The 22482-nt window shown below is 38.6% G+C and overlaps 1 protein-coding gene across 1 annotated transcript in view; it reads left to right on the top strand.

The window, feature by feature from the left end:
- LOC136262281 (phosphatidylinositol phosphatase PTPRQ-like) overlaps positions 1-22482 on the top strand; it is a 90717-nt gene that overhangs the window by 56177 nt on the left and 12058 nt on the right. Inside the window, exons 28-33 of the mRNA XM_066056501.1 lie at positions 3387-3722; positions 5487-5822; positions 6447-6782; positions 16061-16393; positions 17439-17774; positions 20580-20915. Coding sequence (XP_065912573.1) covers positions 3387-3722; positions 5487-5822; positions 6447-6782; positions 16061-16393; positions 17439-17774; positions 20580-20915 — 2013 coding nt within the window. The remainder of the gene's footprint in view (positions 1-3386; positions 3723-5486; positions 5823-6446; positions 6783-16060; positions 16394-17438; positions 17775-20579; positions 20916-22482) is intronic.

Raw genomic sequence — 22482 nt, forward strand, 5'->3', positions numbered from 1 at the left:
GATTCAAGCTTAAGTGTGGCTAACTGGGTGTCATCCAGTTGCACTGGGGTGACTTCCATTGGAAACGCTTCATCATCTTCCTCACATTCCTCAGTGTCCACAGCTCTTACTACCCTTTGCACTGCTGGCCATTTACTGCGACATCTTGATGCAAAGTGATTCTGTTTGTGGTATTTTCTACACTCCTTTCCATATGCTGGGCATGTCTCTCTGTTAGTGATATCATGTACCTGTCCACAGTTCCAACATTCTCTCTGTAGTTTCTGAGGTTCTGGGCGCTTATGCTGGCTTTGTGCAGGTTGCCTATTAGCAGACTTCCCCCGTACTGGTGCTTTTACAGTATGCACTGTTGTATCCGTTGCTTCGTTAACTATCTTCATTTGTGCGACCATGCGTTCAGCTGCCCTGCAGATCTCGTCCGTTTTTGCTAAGGTTAGCCCACTTTCTCGAAGCAAACACTCTCTAACTTTATGGTCTTGTATCCCGAAAACTAAGCGATTGCGTAAAATCTCGTCCGGCGTTATGGATTGAAATGCGCAGCTATCTGCCATCATTCGCAGTGCAGTACGATATTGGTCGTACAACTCCCCAGGCTCTTGTGCTCTGAGGTTGAAATAGTAACATTCGAACAGTATGTTCTTTCGTGGCTCACAGTATGATTTAAACTTATCTACCACTATACCAATCTTAGCGTCGTCGCCCTCAGCCTCCCATGTGAAGGTAGCAAACACTTCTCGGGCCTCTTCGCCAATTACCGTTAGCAGTGTGGCCACTTTTACAGCGTCTGATTTCTTATTTAATTCAGTTGCAACAATATAGCAGCTCCATGCCCGGTAGAACTTCTTCCATTTCTCCGAGGCGTTGGTACCATGGATCTCCAACGGAGGTGGGGGCGGAAGGCTATAACCAGTTGCCATGTGTACTCACTTGTTCTAATTGGTGCCCTGTAGGGAGAGCAGCAACACAATGGAGACGATTAAAATGCGTGGCTGGCCTTAACAGGTACCATTAGTAATCTGATAGAACGCCACGGTACCACAACGTGAGTACTTGTACTGCTGTCACCATGTAACATTATGCCAGTATCCGACACGGCATGTTCAGTGATTCTAATTCATTCAATCTGTCATCACGTGCACCTACTTTACAGTACCATTACATGTTACACACGTGTCACCTTTGGTGCAACACAAATATTGAATATCAACATAATTTTCAATTAATGCCCACTCCCCTATACTGTTTCTATTAAATTCAAGCATGGACATAGTGTTTAACATTCATTTCCATTTAGACATTTTTATCCTAGGAGTATTAGAACGACGTACCCAAGTGTAGTCGTCTAGTAGTTATATCAGTTGTGCTATAGAATTATTAATTAGCTGCCGTACATCCTCAACAGCTTTGGATGTCACCTACAATTGCTTTATGAACTAGGGATTCTGTTCATCTTTAGAAATTTATTTTTAAACAGGCTGTATTGGAAGTAAATGGCTACTCACTAACGGTGGAGCAAAAGTACGAGGGATTCTGTTGCAGAGCTTGCAAGTGATTAGGTTTTCACACGTGATTAGTCACTGCCGTGTAATACCTTTGAGAACCTCATCCTAGGGTACGACATTACATTAGATCTCTACCATAGTATATTTTGTCTAGTCACCTCCTTGTTTTTTTCATCATTATATGTCTTTAGAAAATTTCATTCATTCATCAACGTCAAGCTATTAATTATGTGAAATCCATAAGTAACAAGAATGTGGGTGTCTCCAACATTAAAACGTTTGAAATTCAGACTGCTTCTTGTGTAGAATATGTGCACATGTGAGAAAATTTTTCACCATTAAAGAAAGTACACATGTGCCTACAACACTAGCAGTACGTAAACAAGTATATACAGTGGAACCTCGAACTATTTGGGGGGAAAGGGTGTTCATATAATCAATTAGTACATAATATAACATTCATACATTTATATGTGACCTAATTTTAGAAAACTGTCGGTCTATGCACAATAGTACTTTTGTAATAAAACACATTTAAAAACAATGGGTTTTAAAAACGCAAGCTCCAGAAAATAATTTACACAAGTTTTTATCGCCTTGCTGGTCGGTGAATTGACACTCCAGTGGATAAATCCTGGGCATCATTGTGTTCCACTGTTCATAGGTAGTTCTAAAATCCTCCATACACAAGTGGGTTTCTGAATTACAGACGTTTGTTTACGTTGCGGTAATGAAAGAATTTACGACGATCTTTCTTCAATGAATTCACCTTCCTTATGGATTGCAGAAGAATACCTTTGGCAAAAAACTATACCTTGGTGGATTCACAAATTCATGGTGAATATAATGAGCAAAGATTCATTTCTGTACGCCATTGCATCAGTAAGTTATGTTCTTTTATGTAAGCGCCTGTAGATTATTTTCTCAATGTCTTCTGTACATATTGATTTATTTGCTCGTCCGACTGTCTACTGCTGTATTTCCCACACTGCTTAACTTATGGAGCTGAAACTTAGCCAGTCCACTCCTCTGACCCTGTAGACAACAAAGAACCAATGAAACGAATTTTGATAAATGTGTGTATATTGATGGTTTTCATGCTTGGGCGATTGTACTTCTACCCACTGTGTGGGGGGCATGTTAGCCATTAGTCCCAAGTACCTACTTACTGTCACAATAGCAAACGTTTAATGTAGTACCTGTATTTAAAAACCATAGATCCTTTACACCCCAAAAACTAATCCCACAATTGAAAGTTTCTGGTGTGTGTCAAAACATAATGGCGTAGGAATAACGTTTTGAGAGTTATTTGCCCACCAAAATCGATCATCAGATGCTGGTGTGTGTATATAACAAATGGGGGTGAGTGATCTGTAGTTATTTCACGTATCAGGTGAGTGTGCCCTGAGTGATATATATCACTTATACCATGACTGTGTCAGAATATATACACCCTTACCCCTCGGGCCTGCGGTCCTTGGGGTTCGGTTGCATATATTAGCAAAATCCCTCATAGCTGTGGTATAACTATTACATGGAAGTAAAGCCTAATGTTACAAAGAGTTAACAAACAAGTATAAGGAAAATTATATAAGCTAGTAGATATGATACTTAATAATTACAATAGAAGTGCCTAAACAAGGGGGGGGGTCATCACCTGAACTTGTATAAGAGTTATTACATGTGGACCTACATAAAGAGTTAAAGATTTTAAAAATCAAAATTGTAAATATGTCATTGCATTTTTTTTGTTCTGAACAAATTTTAAGGACTTCACCTTATAATAATTGGACTGCATTGGTTTACATTTGTTTAGTAGTGCTTGTGTGTCTTGATACGATATGAGACATTACCATGTGAATTGATATTGTATTTTGCATATAGCTCCAACTGAAACTCCACTAAATGTCAGTGTAACTGTTGAGACATCTCGTAATATCACATTGTCATGGGACCGACCTTCACTAGAAGAACAAAATGGCATACTTACTATATACCATGTGATTATCATGGAAACACAGATACTATATTTAGACAATGGAACAGTAATCACACCAATGGGAGAGAATTTCAACAGAACATATAATGTTTCAGAAGGACGTTTACAGTTGGTTGACATGTTACATCCTAGCTACAACTACACTGTTAGAATAGCAGCAGCTACTGCAGCAGGAATAGGTCCCTTTAGTGACCCCATTACTGTGATGACATTGGAAGATGGTGAGTTTCTGTGTATAAGTAAAACCATTTGCTAGTGAAAATACAATTGAATGTCATCGGGCAGTTCAGCATGTTACGTGATGAAAATCACACTCGGTTATGGCAGGATCAATAAGTGATCCATGTACCACTTACATTCCTGCAATTTAGTAATGTAGGGATTCTCCTGGCTTTCCTATCCAAGAATTGAAATTATTGCACTATCAATAAGGTTGTTTGTCATTCGCCTTAGCTTTTGTTGTTTTATTATTATTATTTTTATTGTTACAAGGACCAGCTGCCGTAATATCAAAGGGGTGAATATGTGCTCACTCTGAATAGTTTTCTTCTATCAGGACTACAGCTGGAAAAGATAGTAATTTTACTATCAGAATATCCTACAGATAGTGACATCATCATTTATTGTTTCTATGCATTTTGCCGTGTTCACAATTTAGATCAGAAACAAGCATTGCATTCATAATGTGACGATTAGGTTTGCAAATAATGATTAGTGTGGAAGCTTTGTATCAAAGAAAGTTTATCATAAAACATTAGGCTGGTGGCTTCAAATTATAACCATCTGGTCACTGACCATAATAAAAGTATATAGAACTGTAAATAGAGCATGTTATTTAGCAATGTCAGTGCTCCAAAGTTGTTATCTTCTGATATGGGATGATTCTTCCAACTTTCCAAAAGAGGTAGCCTTCATGAATATGTTTGTCAATATGTGGCATCATACGTACCATAAGGTATCATATGGCTGCTTTGATAAAGGCTCATCTGGCTTTGGTCGGCTACCTCTTTCTCTTTTGTATGTTGTTTGGCCTTTTGGCCTGCAGATTACAATTGATTTTGAGCCAGCCATGACTTTAGCTAGTTGGCAGCCTTTCTAGGTATTTGCTATCATTTCACTTAGGGTAGGATAATGGTTTTCTCGAGCTCTTAGGCTTCAAGACTCATGGTGTCACTCGTGGTATATAGCTTGAATCATGTTCACCTTCCAGTGGCCCAGCACTTAGCTATACTGTAGCCTATGGCTAACTGATAAGTAGAAAACATGCACTCAGACTTCATTTATATGATTGTTTCATATTTGTTCTTGTAGCTAGCTAGCTGTTTCTGACAAATTGATAATTTCTTTTGTTATTTTCGAACTTAACCTTTCAAAAATGTCTGCATTTGTGTGTAACACATACAACATTTTCACCAATATTTTATCGTGGCAATAAGAATTCTTCTATGTATGAGTGGGAAACACAGAAATGGATGCATGCACATGCACACACACATGCATGCACACGCACACATACACTACACATGCATCTCCTGCAAAAATATTTTACCTGTGAGCTACATTTCCATAGTGTACTGTCAGACCCAGTAGTATTTAGAAGCAATGACACAGATGTTGATATCAACAATCAATACTGTAGTTTTGATGCTACATAGCTTTGCACTCTGTAGGGTCATATACTACTTCCCGTACGGTGTAATATAATGATTATTTTGTTGAGTGACCAACCTTTTTTTTTAACAAGACAGTCCAAACTAAAGTTAAGTCTCCTCCAGTCGTAAAATAACCATTAGCATTGATTTCCTGGTGGTAGCAAAAGAAAGGTGCATCACCGAATCACGTTGATAGCAGACTGATAAGCAAAGATCTTACATGCATTGCTAAGTAACACTAATTTTATTTTATATGCAATTACTTTGTATTGTAGCAGTGGTATAAGTTGACTTTTTAATGCACATCATGTTTTCTTTAATTCCATTCCACAGCTCCAACTGAAACTCCACTAAATGTCAGTGTAACTGTTGAGACATCTCGTAATATCACATTGTCATGGGACCGACCTTCACTAGAAGAACAAAATGGCATACTTACTATGTACCATGTGATTATCATGGAAACCCAGATACTATATTTAGACAATGGAACAGTAATCTCACCAATGGGAGAGAATTTCAACAGAACATATGATGTTTCAGAAGGACGTATACAGTTAGTTGACATGTTACATCCTAGCTACAACTACACTGTTAGAATAGCAGCAGCTACTGCAGCAGGAATAGGTCCCTTTAGTGACCCCATTACTGTGATGACATTGGAGGATGGTGAGTGTTGGATTATTGGATTGTCTGTCTCATTGTTATAATTAGAAAATATATGCTTGATGTCTGGTGGCTTAAGGAGGTTGCTGTTCTAGAATAGCAACATGTAGTGGGTTACTAAATAGTTAGTAATGTGTGGTCTAGCCTGTGATTGTTTACTACAAGAACAAGTTTGAATACCTTAAGACTAATTCCTTCAGACAAGCTTCACTCAATAATGGTTAATGCTACGGTCCAGGAGTACATAATGTATTCTTGCTGTTCACTTTTCAGTTTTCAGGCATGTTTGGGTTTGATTTTACCTAGTTGTCTTGAAGGTTGGTTGAAACTGGGTTTTGGCTGATAAGAAAATGTAAATCTCTATGGTCCCTACTACCATACTGTATGATACATGGTTTATACTGCACTAATTTCTCACATGCTGGATGCTTTCAACAAAGTGTTTTGTGGGTGCATAGAAATGTGCATTTAGCAGATATGAAGACCTGTTTGTTTGGTTTTTTTTGTTTATTTGTTTTTTGTTACGCATGTTTGTGTTTGTTGGAAAACATTTTCAGGAGACTCACTACATGCTTTTAGGAATTATTAACTTTTAATCCCTCATATTTGTTTTTATGCTAACTATAGCTCCAACTGAAACTCCACTGAACGTCAATGTGACTGTTGTAACATCTCGTAATATCACATTGTCATGGGACCGACCTTCACTAGAAGAACAAAATGGCATACTTACTATATACCATGTGATTATCATGGAAACCCAGGTACTATATTTAGACGATGGAACAGTAATCACACCAATGGGAGAGAATTTCAACAGAACATATGATGTCTCAGAAGGACGTATACAATTGGTTGACATGTTACATCCTCACCACAATTACACTGTTAGAATAGCAGCAGCTACTGCAGCAGGAATAGGTCCCTTTAGTGACCCCATTACTGTGTTGACTTTTGAAGATGGTGAGTGCTATGTAAATGTTTCATTGTATATTTTTTAATTCAAAAATGGAGTGATCCATGTGTTTAGTTGTGCTACTAAACAGAAGAAACAAGGGACATGACAGTATACTACTTTTGACATAATTCAGAACATCTACAGTTGTTTGTAATTATTAGACCACAGTGACATAAAATACTCAAATGTCATTGGCTACGTAATCCTATAGGTCCCTGTCTTTAGGATTTAGTATCCTGAGAGTTCTGTGGTGTGGCGCCCAAGGGAAGCATGGAACCACTACAGGGCCTAAGGATTTCTAGATTCCATAGGTCCTTGTGTTGTGAAGTCTAACTATTGTCCCACTAAGCAAAAAACCCAACTAGTTTACATATTTTTATTTTTGCATTGAAATACATAGCGTAAGTCGCCAATTATCGGCACTTGTAAAGTATAGGGGCTACAGAGTATATGGAGGTTACCGAGTTCCACAATGGGCTGTTATACCCTCTAAAACATTTTTTACAATTGTTTTTCATTCAGTGATTATTGTTTTTAAAGTACTATACAAGCTATGCTGGTTAACCATGGAATTGCGTAAAATAATTTTATATTGGAACCAGTATGCTTTTGCATCTAACCTGAATATCTCTCGAACGGCTGGCCTCATCTTTGTAAAACTTCTGTGAAACTGAGTTATCCAAGGACTACACCTCCTATAAAAATTTCACAAAGAACCAACGAGGCATCATGGAGTTACACACAAAATTGCACATTGTGCCGATAATTGTTCAATCACAGAAGTACAGTTGCCAATAGTAGGTATCCCATTGGCGCACAATAGGCATTGCGATTTTCCTTATAACAAAATGCTCACTCATATGTGATAATTAAAATTTGGTGCGCTAAGAGACGAAGGAATGCTTTGTTAAACGGTTAAAACCAGAAGTTCATACCTCACTGAATTAAGGAATTACAATTGCATGATGAAATGGTGTCAATAATTGGCGACTTACGCTACACATGCTGCCTGCAAAAAAAATTATACACTGTGAGAGACACAAGTTCTAAGTAGAATCAACAGCAGAACAATTCAATCATATTTCGAGAGCAAAAGAAGTAACACAATATAGTTTAAACTCTTTATTTTTGCTAAAAATCAATGAAAGTTTCTAGGCACAGCTGGTAGTACTAAGTACTGTATAATAGTGATCTGCCCAAAATGACACTCGCCCTCAAAATATTGCCCATAAAACCAATATAGAAACATCATACACACCTTTATGGAATAACGCCAAATATAGTGTTAAAAACTACTCTGACTGTATCGCGATACTAATATCATGCTTGCGTATCAATATTTTGATTGTGCAATCACAGAAATGTGAAGGTCTGGTTTTGTGCAATTTAGCAGTGTAGCTTAGTTGTGATGTTTAGTGTTGTGCAATATGCCTGAAAGAGTGTATCTGTGTCTAACAGCTGTGCAGTCATTGATATGGTATGAAACATGACATGGTACATCATTCTAAAAGTGCAATTAGATGCATGAACTGCTAATAAAGTTTCATAGCTAAGTACCATTTACCCCATTGCACTGTTATATAACAAGCCTTAAAGGGCACAGGAAAGTGGTAAGCAACCCAGCTACACTGTTAATATAGTGCAACAATAAGAACTTCATCTTAAATGCATGGGCGGTCAATAATTTTTCATTGCTTAGTACCAGCTATTACTCCACTGCACTGCTATATAACAAATTAATTGCCCTTTCCTTTAGATAACAAAGAAGTCATAAAAAGAATTTTGAGAAAAATGCAACCTATCTTTCAGCAGGCCGCATATAATTACCCAGCCATGTATCGCACTTTATCCTTTGAAACAAGCGCACTGTGGGAGGAGGGGGCCTGACATCAACTTTGTATAATTTCCAAATAGCGTGCAACTACTGTCTGCAGGGTGTATTTGTTTATTGGTAATTGTTTTTGTTATATTCAAACCAACAATTTAAATTGCTTAATGTTGTATTATGGTGACTGTCATATCCTGATTGCATCTTTTACACATGTTTTGTTTAACTTTGCGTGGGCGAGATCAAAAGGAAAAGTGAATTTTAAATTCCATAAAGTACACTCTCAGCTGGCCAACAGCTTCATTGACCACAAAGAATACTTTATTGCACCACAAAGAGTGCTTTATTCGTTCAATAAAGCACTCTTTGTGGGCAATAAAGCACAGTTGCCCACGTGCTCTAGTGCAGGCTAATAGCCTGCCGGGCTCACGCCAGTACGACTAATCACCCAAGCCGGTGAAGGCTAATAGCCTCGCCACGCTGAGTGATCAATCACCCCAGCCAATACAAATTCTACCACTGGATTGCTTTTATAGACATACCTAAATGCTTCGATGATGGGTGGGAGAAGGTAACGTTGCTGTTACAATTGTTAATGTAAACGGACAAGTCCTGGAGATATCACGGAAATATTTCACCATGTGACTCACATTAAAATCGATTGTAGGTTGCGAGCAAAACCTGCCAAAATATGCGATGAATGTCTACCATGCCAAACTATGGTGGAATACGCGTGAGTTACTTTGTTAAACCAGTTTGTGTGCGTTCAGGCTGCTAACAATTCGTGCAACGCGCGTTAATTACGAGTTCTAGTGTACGGTGAAGCTACACGAGTAGAATGTTCCATAAATCATTTAAAGCATAGCCTTGCTCGTACTATATGAAAATTAAAGTACAAGGCGTGCGGCCGAGATGCTAATAAAGCACGAGGCGAAGCCAACTGCTTTATTAGTATTGAGGCCAAGCGCCGAGTACTTTATTTTTCATATAGCACTCTTTATTTTTCATATAGCACTCGCGGCTATGCTTTAACATATACATATATATATACATATTACCCAATATTTTTAATTGGATTCTTCTGAACCACTAAAACGTTTTTCGATGATGATTAATCAGTCTGTAATATTTCCAGCTAATTACCTATAGCAGTTTACCTGGTGTACATTGTTACGCAAGCGGATTCGGCTTCAAGTGGCGGATTAATGCTAGCTGGTACTTCACTTGTGTTATACTTATTAACTATCTACACAAAACACCATGCTATAACACCCCCCCTACAAAGCTCCCCCACATGCATGCAGTATATCACACATACATACACACACATAAGTACAAAAGGAAGGCAGCTACTAAAATACAGACCTACTTTATTCCACAGACTGTACTTATGTACTGGACTTGCAGATTGGATTCATGGACTGAGCTGGAAACAGATTTTAAACAATAATCCAGGCATTATCCATCTCTTGCAACACTGGAGACACCACTATCGAGCTACAACTGCTGATACTGCTCTTCCTTACAAGTCATATGACACTAGCGCATGCACTAATTAATAATTAGAATACACTTACGATACATGTGTACTCGCAGTGATGAAGCGTAATAGAGGCTATTGTTGTAGCGTAGATGTTTTCCTTTGTTGCTTCAGTACTTAACACTAGCTAGCATTAGGGCTGTAGTGATGAGCCAGTTTATTTGCATAGCCCCATCACCTCGCCTGGTTCTGCCACCTAGCTACCTGCTAAGAATAATTACTGGCTCATCTCTACAACTGTAGCACTAGCAAGTGCTAAAGCAACAAAGGAAAACATCTATGCTACATCAATAGTCTCTATCACGCTATATCACTGCTAGTACACATGTATCGTAAGTAATTAGTGCACGTGCTAGTTTTATGACTTGTAGGAAAGAGCAGTACCAGCAGTCGTAGCTCGATAGTGGTGTCTCCAGTGTTGCAAGAGATGGATAATGCCTGGATTAGTATTTAAAAACTGTTTCCAGCTCAGTCTGTGAGTCCAGTCAATGGAATAAAGTAGACCTAAACTACAGGGGGTCTACAATAAACAAGTTACCAACAGTTCAAAGCACAGTGTGATCAAACAGTCTGAGACGGTATCAGCAATAACACTGTCTCTACCTTTAATATGCTCATGTCTAATCTGAAGAGCCAAATTGTTCAAATCTGAAGCTATAGCTGCTTCTTCAAATCTTCATATCTGAAGAGCCAAAAAAAAAGCTTAGAAACATCTGAATTCTGGAGTCTGACAGACTCCTTTGACTCCTCCTCAGTCATCATTTGGTGGGTCACGTTACTGGAATTATTGAATGGTAAATTTACAATACTCACGGTTTTTTGAAATGCCCTGCATGTCTGGTGTCTCATGGTAAGCCTTCAACATATTCACATGACAAAATCACTTAGTTTTGCAACATCCTGGTGTACTGATGATGTAGTCCACACTATTCACCTTTTCCTCAACTCACAATAACGTACTTGCAGAGGACTTCCATGCACTGGCAGTAGCACTAGTACCTTGTCACCACATTTAAAAACTTGATCTCTGGCTTTCTGGTCACACCATGTCTTCATTGCAGATTGTGTTTTCTTGAAATGTTTCTGAGCAAGCTTGTTGACTGTGTGTAGTCGGTCACGAACATTGGACATACGAGTTTTAACAAACTCTCTGGAGCATCATCTAATAACCCTTGAGCAACTTGAGTGAGCCGCATAGTACATGCCCAAACACAAGTTCAAAGAGATTTAAAGCCAAGAGATTCCTGGACGGATTCTCTTGCAGCAAATAACAAAAGAGGTATACCCTCATCCCAGTCCTTGTTCTCCTATGCTTACATCATGGTTTTCAAGGTTTGATGAAACCTTTCCAAGGCTCCCTGCGATTGAGGATGATAGGGAAATGATTTCACTTGCTTAATGCCTAGTTAGAACATTGCATCTTTAAGCAAATGGAACATGAAATTGGAGCCCTGATCTGATTGCACTGCCTTGGGCAATCCCACCAAGGTGAAAACTTAATCAGAGCTCTAACAATCTTCGGGGTTTTGATAGGATTTGCTTCTGGGAAACATGTAGAGGCATAATAGTGAGCAGATACTGATTACCATCCTTTGTCTTCGGAAGTGGCCCAACACAGAATGGCTCGGTAGTTGGTTTCAGGGGTGCTAGTGGGGGGGTTGATTGGACTTCCCAACCAATTGACATGTATGGCAGGTTCAACAATATTGCTTCACATCCTTCCTCATTCCAGGCCAATAGAAGTGGTCCAATATCTTCTGGTAAGTTTTGTTTACCCCTAGATGACCAGCCATTGGTGTTTCATGGGCAAGACTTAGAACATCACTTCAGTACATAGGTGGAAGCACTGCTTGATTAATTACCTTCCACTGATGTGATGCTGGAACTTCAGAAGGTCTCCATTTCCTCATCAGAATGCCATTTTTCCGAAAACATGAAGGGCTAACTGTCTAATCTCCTCATCTCTCTTTTGTTCCTTGAGTAGTGATTCCCGAGATTGTAACATATATTAGGATACACGCATGCGCATATGTAACATGTGACATATATTATTGTATTCGAAGTCTTTTGTGTAGCAACTATCACATGATGTCAGAATGGATAAGCTCACTCCTCTAGATCCGTTAGACTTAGACAGCAGCAACGTTTCTGATGCGTGGAGAAAGTGGAGACAACGTTTCGAACTTTTTTACTGGCAAGCGGCCTCAGCTCAAAAGGCGAAGGAATCCTAGCAGCGACACTGTTACACGTGGTCGGGCCGGACGCACTAGAAGTCTACAACATGTTCTCATGGGAAGATGCAGATGACAAAAGTAAAGTAGCGAAAATCCTGGAGAAGTTCGAAGCATATTTTGCGCCACGGAAAAATATCACATGGGAAAGACACGTGTTCAATACTTGCAACCAACGCTACGGTGAAACCATTGACCAGTATGTCACAGACCTAAAGACCAAAGCTCAAACATGTGAGTTCAAAGACCTGGAGGATAGCTTAATAAGAGACAGAATAGTGTGTGGCATACACTGTGACAAAACACGCAGTAGGCTCCTCATAGAACCCGATCTAACACTACAGAAGGCTATTGACATATGCAGGGCAAATGAAGTAACATCGTCCCAAATGAAGTCATTCACCAATGATCAAACCAATGACCTACCAGCCATCCATGGAATACGCTCACAGAACAAACAAGTTCAGAAGCTGTACTGTGACCGTTGTGGCAATTGGCACACCAAGCAACAAGTCTGTCCTGCACTCGGAGCCGAATGTCGAAAATGTGGCCGAAGAAACCACTTTGCCAAAGTGTGTCGCACAAGAGCAACCCAATCGCAACCACTATTCCACTACAGTATCCAAAAAGAGGCACCAGACAATGATGACTTGTTCATTGGGACACTTGGACAAACTCACAAAGTAAAGGACTGGTCAGTCACTATCCTAATGAACCACCAGAGGACCACTTCAAGATTGACACTGGCGCTCAATGCAATGTGATACCTCAGTGGCAATACTACCAAGTGTGCAAAGATCCACTGCAACCATCTTCAGCCAGCCTGGTAGCATTTGGCGGTCATAAGTTATGCACCTGTGGTAGAGCCAAAATACCGTGCCAACACAAAGACGACCATTATCTTATTGAATTTGAAGTCATAGACCACGACGACGATGTTCCAAACATTCTAGGACTTGTTACATGCATTGAAATTAACCTTGTACAACGCATAGACACAGTTTCCAAAGATCATGTAACCCTGTTTGAACAATACTATGATGTGTTTGAGGGCCTGGGCTGTATTACAGATGTACGCTACCACATAAGAACTGATCCAACCAAAACACCCGTAATCCATCCACCCCGCCGTGTACCCATTACTCTCCATCCAAATATCCAGGAAGAGCTTGCACGCATGGAAAGCCTTGATGTAATAGAAAAGGTCACTGGGCCTACCAGCTGGGTGAACAGCATGGTGATAATCACCAAACCTAATGGCTCTCTATGTATCTGCATTGACCCCCGCAATCTGAATGAAGCTATTCAACGGGAGCACTATCCCATGCAAACCATTGAAGAAGTAACAACACGGATGCCAGAGGCAACTTACTTCTCAGTTCTGGATGCCAGCTCAGGATACTGGCAAATCAGCCTTGACCAAGAAAGTGCCAAACTCTGCACATATTTATTGTAACTGTACGATTGCATACTCAAACAACAAGGGAGATGTAACATATATTAGGATACACGCATGCGCATATGTAACACGTGACATATATTATTTATTGTATTCGAAGTCTTTCGTGTAGCAACTATCACAGAGACAACAAACCATGATCATTCACTTGGGACACTGTTTCCTCTGCAGAAGTAGATGTTAAAGCATCTGGAGCCTCATCATCAAGGATTGTGTCAGTCACACCTTCAAAGGTGTCTCCCATAACAACAGAGACATCTAGAGTGGATTGCTTAGATGCAGCTCTGGACATTGCCCGTGTCACAGCACAAGCCGAAATAGTTATGATGCATTGATCAGAGTCTCTTCATTGCATGGCATCTGTGAAACATGGGGGTTTGCCACTACCTTGCCTCCAGCCAGGTCATTACCCAGTATAAGATAAACCTCCTGTACTGGGAGAGAATGTCTCACTCCTAAAACAATTGGACCATTCACTAAGGGACTCCTCAAGCAAATCTTATGCAATGGCACATTGATGAACTCCTTGCAGCAACACTGTCATGCCAGTATCAGACTGGGAGCAAAAGTGTAGTACTAAGATTAAGGACTGTGAAGCACCTATATCTGCAAACACATAAGTCTGGGAGTCATTCTCCCTGCTGTGCCTAAAGTTATGTCTGTAGGCCTCCATACTACTGTAGTTCATAGGCCCTGAGGACAGCACTCTTCACAGTGTCATAGTCTGAACTCTGATCTACTGACAAGACTGAATTAAACTTCACGTGCTTTACCAAGCAGAGCACTTTGGAGCAAGAATGTCCATACTTTTTTGGCCATGAAGCCACTTTCCCAAAATGTAAAAAGTATTTGTCTATTTCTGTGTATTGAAAGAGCAGCACAAAACGAACATGCTTACTCACATCAAAATCACTACAACAGGCCCAGGGTGGGGCTCGCTGTAGTAGTAGCCGCTGCTAACTCTAATTCCTCTTCAGTTGCATCGCCAACTCACACTCTTTCAGCTCCATTTGGCTCTTATGTTCTTTTTCTTTGTCTTTCAGTTTGAGTTTCTTTATCTTCACCTCTACCACACTAGCGCTAGTCAGTGTATCTTCATCGTCAGAAATGCTTCCTCCACTAAATGCTCCACGAGCAGCTTACAAATATCACTCTTCTTCATTAATAGTAGTAATGTCCAGTTTATAATGTTGAAGCAGGAGCGGATAAGTCCAGTTTCTTCAGTGGCAATATGGTCAACAATTTAGGAGACTCTACAATAGCTTCAACACTAAACGACATGGCAACTTGTAGATATAACAAGGTAATAGCAGAGATGGTACAAAGCAGTTTCATCAGCCAGCAAGTCTAGTTGCACAACACAGTTCCAATAGTTGTCCACCACAGTTCCAATAGTTGTCCACCACCACTGTTAACAATCCAATCCCTAACAAACGAGTTAGAACACAGAGAGAAACAATGTCAAATAACAAAAGTTCACACCTGTTCAAGCAACGTTCAACCTGGTCCCAAGGAATTCAAGTTTGAGGTTAGAATTGTGAAGTGGTACTGAGTAGCGTAAACTAGCCACAAAAATTGGCAATAATCGACAGCAGATACAACGTCTGTACACCGAGATCTTCAAAAGATCAAGCTTCTGGTTCTCCCGGACAAACCCCCCAAGTTGTTACATGGCAGGATTTGGCTTCAAGCAGCGGATTAACGCTAGCTGGCACTTAATTTACTCGTGTTATTACTAATTGACTCTCTAATATGCATGCACTAAACGTCATGCTATAACAATATAACAGCAAATTTTTCATGAAACTCAATCACAAACTTGTTAAATTTGTCTTGTTATAACTCCATGGCCATTATCCGTATTTCTTTGTAAAGGACACTTTTGATAGTTACTCATCATCAGCATTATTCCTTTAAGCAGTTTGCTCTACAGAAATAACAAAAGATTACTCTTTTATAAATAACTCATTATAGCCAGGAAAGGAATTCACATAAAAAAATTCCTTTCCTGTTTAAAGATAAGATATAAAATTTAAGTACTATTTATTTGATCCATATAGTGATTTTTTCTCTTTTCATCTCTACCAGTTATACTTGTTTGGGTTATGAAAATCACAATGTAGCATATTATGAGTGTTTAGTGTGCTATATCTCAACCACTTCAGGCCAATGCTTACACTAACATTTATATACGTCTTATTACTGCTTTTCTTCACTTTTTACAGCTCCAACTGAAACTCCAAATGTCAATGTAACTGTTGAAACGTCTCGTAATATCACATTGTCATGGGACCGACCTTCACTAGAAGAGCACAATGGGTTAATTGTTATATACCATGTGATCATTCTGGAAACAAAGATACTATATTTAGACAATGGAACAGTAGTTACACAAATAGGAGAGAATTTCAACAGAACATATGATGATTTAGAAGGACGTATACAGTTGGTTGACATGTTACATCCTAGCTACAACTACACTGTTAGAATAGCAGCAGCAACTTCAGCAGGAATAGGTCCCTTTAGTGGCCCCATTACTGTGATGACATTGGAGGATGGTAAGTACTGTGTATCATTTCAGGTGTATTTGATTTGTTACATATAAGCTTTATGATTTCTTAGCACCAGACTAGTCTACTCTCCATTGAAATAAAAGGTGGGGTTTAATCCATTAGTGAGTCAGTTTTTGGCAAGCTTCCATGTATCCTTGTATTTTTATTGAAAGGCGACCCCCACCATACGAAAATAGCTCATGTTGCTTGATTGATGGCTTAGACTATATATTTATCTCATCTCCTTTATCAAGATGAAATGTAGATCAAACAATGATGTATATATAGAACTGCAATAACTGAGTAGGATTAGCGATAACTGAGTATTTACAGTACCTGACTGCAGCTACTCAGTGATTGCTAGGTGAATGCTCTATTAGAGTGTATTGATCTGTGCACATTTGCAAGTGGACACACAGGACTGGAAAGATTTAGCATTATAGGTTCTACATACACATTTAAGTTAGCTAACCAAAAGTGTCAATTTTAAGCATGTGCTCTACTACAACTACATGACTGCTCTGTTAGATTCTTAGCATAAAAGACTTACTTTCTGCATTGTTATCTCACTCTTTCTTATAACCTGACATGACAAGCTGGCAAAACACAAACAGTAATTAAGTTACCTGTGAAACAACTTGCTCTGAAACTAATTAACATTAACATGTTCTACGTCTACTTTCACGAATGATCATCACTAGTGGTTAATACTGGTAGACCAGACATAGAAGTCAATGCCTGACTATACTGCAATTCATGTTACATGCTATGTGTTAATTAGAATCATCATACCATTTCAATTGCTAGTACAAGATTATTATATGCTTGTGCCTTTGTATCTAAACTGTATTTGATCATTTAGGTAGCATACAAACTTTTGGTTGATACTGCCTTTGATCAAGATAAGATAGGCACTGTTTAATTAGCATACTCAGTCCTATCATTACTTAAGGTTGTGGCTCATGTTTACTGTATCTCTTAACCCACCTTGTTCACTTACCATACAGACTGGTGCTTGAAGAAGTATAATGTTTACTTTCACTTTTAATAGCTCCAACTGAAACTCCACTAAATGTCAGTGTAACTGTTGAGACATCTCGTAATATCACATTGTCATGGGACCGACCTTCACTAGAAGAACAAAATGGCATACTTACTATATACCATGTGATTATCATGGAAACACAGATACTATATTTAGACAATGGAACAGTAATCACACCAATGGGAGAGAATTTCAACAGAACATATGATGTTTCAGAAGGACGTATACAGTTAGTTGACATGTTACATCCTAGCTACAACTACACTGTTAGAATAGCAGCAGCTACTGCAGCAGGAATAGGTCCCTTTAGTGACCCCTTTATTGTGATGACATTGGAGGATGGTAAGTGTTATGAATGTTTGTAAGTTTGTTACTAGTACATATATCATCATTTTATACTATTGATAAATAAGTCCCTGGTTACAAAAACAACTTGTTCTGAAACTAATTAACATTTAACATGTTCTATGTCCACTTTCACGAATGATCATCACTAGTGATTAATACTGGTAGACCAGACATAGAAGTCAATGCCTAACTATATAATGCAATTCACATCACATGCTATGTGTTAATTAGAATCATCATACCATTTCAATTGCTAGTACAAGATTATTATATGCTTGTGCCTTTGTATCTAAACTGGATTTGAGCATTTAGGTAGCATACAAACTTTTGGTTGATACTACCTTTGGGTCATTCCATGTCAAATCAACAAGGAATTTAGGGTCACCTCTCGGATTTTGACGAAACTTGGTGTGTTTGTGGTGATTATCACTCATGCAAATTTTTAGCTCCATACACCTTAGTATTTGATTTATGACCACAAATATTTTGAATATTTTGAGTTAGAAAATCAACTGTAACTTTGCACTATGTAATTATTTATAATTCACTGATGGAAGACTGTGTATTGACCTTTCCAGTGTTCCCTAAATTATGGGATATCCACTTAATTATGGTTCAAAACTACTGCATTGAAAACTTTAATCCTTCATATTTCAAAAAAAGCTGCTTAAAATTCTAATTTTTTCATATATAATGATTGGGTCATGGGGTCTGTTTGATAAATTTTTTGTGGTGGGACCATAATGGGCTCAAGAGATATAATGAATTATGTGTGGTGTGCAGTGGAATTTGGTATCCTATTATTGCTGTATGGGAGCGTACACCTCCAGTAACCACTCTCAACAAGACCATGCCAAGTTTGTCTTACAGAGTAAAGGTGTCTAGGTACAGTACAACCTGTATTAGTGACCACCTGTATTGAAAGACCACCTATATGCTGTAGTTAATGTATACTTCTCTAATTGGATATTAATGTATAGCATCAAAGCATCAACCTTTTCTAGCAAATCCAAAAAATTCTCCATATTAGACAAGAGATCACTATGCGTCCATAAACGCGTGAATGTTGTACCATCTCATCAGAAATACTTTTATTAAGTCAAATCCCGCCATAGTACACTTACATACATAGCCCCACTCCACACTATTCAATTTACGTACGTATATGGCTGCATATAGGTACAATAGACCTCCTCAGAAAGGATACCCAGTCACATTGATAGCCAGGATATGTGTTCATGATCTCACTTTACTATTGTACGTACATTTGGGCTCAAGACAAGTCTGTGGTTTCTCTCACTTTATCAATGGTCCAGGGAATAGAAGAGTTACACTATATACAGTAGATCCATTACTTGTACCAAGAGTTTATTATATTATGAACACTTGCTTGTATCTCAATGTGTAATTTATAGCACTGTGTGAATAATAGTAATGCAATTACTAAATGGTTTTTTTGCATTCACACTTTGAAGATCAGTACAGACAAATGTTAAATACATGTGAAAGCGTGGTCAACATGTTTACCTCCTGCTTGAGTATGTGCATGAATTTATGACTTGATCTTGAAAGTGGTCATAAATGTAAAGTAAATTAATTTCACACATTGAGGTGCAAGTAACACATCTATATGGCACCCCTCCCCATTCCTAGGACTATAATAAAGTGCTCATATTACAAAACCACAGAAGTACGATACCTTGGTCCAAATGTATGTGCACCACTAGAATGGGAGTATAAACAGACACCTGGTTATCAAGGTGTCCAGGTATCCCTTTTGAGGAGGTTTTGTTGTGCGTACCTATGCAGCCACATACGCAAATTTAATAGGGTTAAGTCCACTATAGTGGGATTCAACTTAATAAAGAAGATATTACTGAAGAGATGGTACAACATTCACATGAGGATACATGTTATGGTCATCTCCATTTTAAAGTCGACCTGTCTAATATGGACCATTTTTGGATTTGCTAGAAAGGGTTGATACTTTGGTGCTATACATTAATATCCAATTAGAGAAGTATACATTAACTGCAACACATAGGTGGTCTTTCAATACAGGTGGTCACTAATACAAGTTACACTTTACCTAGACACCTTCACTCTGTAAGACAAACTTGGCATGGTCTTGTTACGAGTGGTTATTGGAGGTGTACACTCCCATACAGCAATAATAGGCTACAAATTCCACTGCATACCACAACATAATTCATTATATCTCTTGAACCCATTATGGTCCTACCCTTTATATTTTTTTAATGCTGCTTGTAATTGTTCGAATTTTTTCATAAATAATGATTGCATCATGGGGTCTATGTTTGATAAAAATTTTATGGATTAAAGTTTTCAATACAGTAGTTTTGAACCGTAATTAAGTAGATATTCCATAATTTAGGGATCACCGGAAAGGTCAATCAACAGTCTTCCATCTCTTTACACAGTGCAAAGTTACAGTTGATTTTGTAACTAGAGATGGACCAATTTTTCATAAAATATTCAAAATATAAATCAGAAACTATGGAATGTATGGAGCTAAAAATTTGCATTAGTGATAAGCACCACAGGTACTACAAACGCACCAAGTTTCGTCAAAATCCAAGAGGTGACCCTAAATTTCTTGTTGATTTGACATGGAATGACCCCCTTTTCCTTTGATCAAGATAAGATAGGCACAGTTTGATTAACATACTCAGTCCTATCATTACTTAAGGTTGTGGCTCATGTTTACTGTATCTCTTAACCCACCTTGTTCACTTACCATACTTGAAGAAATATAATGTTTACTTTCACTTTTAATAGCTCCAACTGAAACTCCACTAAATGTCAGTGTAACTGTTGAGACATCTCGTAATATCACATTGTCATGGGACCGACCTTCACTAGAAGAACAAAATGGCATACTTACTATATACCATGTGATTATCATGGAAACCCAGATACTATATTTAGACAATGGAACAGTAATCACACCAATGGGAGAGAATTTCAACAGAACATATGATGTTTCAGAAGGACGTATACAGTTAGTTGACATGTTACATCCTAGCTACAACTACACTGTTAGAATAGCAGCAGCTACTGCAGCAGGAATAGGTCCCTTTAGTGACCCCATTACTGTGATGGCATTGGAAGATGGTGAGTATTATGAATGTTCGTAGGTTTGTTGCTAGTACATATATCATCATCATTAATAAATAAGTCCCTGGTTGCAGAACATGGTGTGATGCACCTTGTGGCATTGATTAAGCCATTGCTTTCCGTAAGCAAATATACAATATACTTTCCAACAGGATTGGAATGGAAATTGCACACTAAAACACATCAATGTTTTGGTTTTCATCATAAATGTGATTGCTAACGTTTATGATAGCAAGCAGGTGTGTCCATAGTTTATCTGTTTATGGCTTATCTCAAAGCAGTTAATCTCCCAGGACAGTCACAAAAATATCATACACTATGATAGTAGTGTATAGTAGGGACCACAAAGGAGTAGGCGTGGCCCACGAAATAACATCACCCAAAAAACAGCCTCAATTTTCCCAGACAACAGTGAGGCAGTATTGGTTAAGTAAAGCTAAGCCCAAACAAGCTTTCAGATCAACCCGAAACACTTTCAACAAGTTGCTACGGAATTTTAAAAAATTTTATTGAAGGAAATTTTCTACTGACTACCTGACTGACTGACTGACTGATGCCTTCAGACAAGCGTAACTCGATAATGGCTAAGGCTACAGGCTTGATTTTTTCATTGTTCAACGTCACTTCAGCCCGAGAGGTGCTTTTTGGCATACCGCAGTACATACAATGCATTCTTCATGGACTTACTAGTGTCCTCCTTTGTGTTCCATTCATCTTTGCTGACAGCGAAAAGTGTCGATTTGGTGGTAGCAAGTGATGGCTTCCCTTCGTAATGAAAATCGTCCGTATTTTTCATAGTGGCTACTTCGTTTGCAGAGGTGTTTTTAAAACAGTTTTTGATTCGTACTGCTGTGTAACGGGTTGAACATAGCCAACAACAGAGCGTAATGGATACTTCACTTTTCAGACGACTGAGACGATAATTGATATAACTGGGGTGTGCAGTACCAACCCTTTCTTTCAGTATGCGTGAGTTGCAGAGATGCTTTCAAACAGCTCTTGATTCGTACTGCTGTCTAACAGGTTGAACATAGCTGACAACGAAGCGTAATGGATACTTCACTTTTCAGACGACTGAGATGATAACTGATATAACTGAGGCGCGCAGTACCAACCCTTTCTTTCGGTATGTGTGGGTTGCAGAGATGCTTTTCAAACAGCTCTTGATTCGTACTGCTGTCTAACAGGTTGAACATACTGACAATGAAGCGTAATGGATACTTCACTTTTCAGACGATATAGCCGGGACACGCAGCGTCATTTCAAATGCAGTATGCGTCACCAATCATAATAATATTATTTACAAAAAAAAAGTTAACAAATAAGTATTTCAAAAAATTTGGAATTTATAACTAGAGTAGGGACCATAGCACATCGATAAAAAGTACTGAAACAAGCTGGAGTAGTGCACGATATTAAATCACAGTAAAACAATAAGAAGTGTTATACCCTACTGTGCATTTCCATTATGGTATCTTGGAGCACAGTAGGGATATAACACTTCTTATTGTTTTACTGTAATTTAATATCATGCACTACTCCAGCTTGTTTCAGTACTTTTTAT

The sequence above is a fragment of the Dysidea avara genome, chromosome 7, assembly GCF_963678975.1.
Source record: "Dysidea avara chromosome 7, odDysAvar1.4, whole genome shotgun sequence".
Classification (NCBI taxonomy): domain Eukaryota; kingdom Metazoa; phylum Porifera; class Demospongiae; order Dictyoceratida; family Dysideidae; genus Dysidea; species Dysidea avara.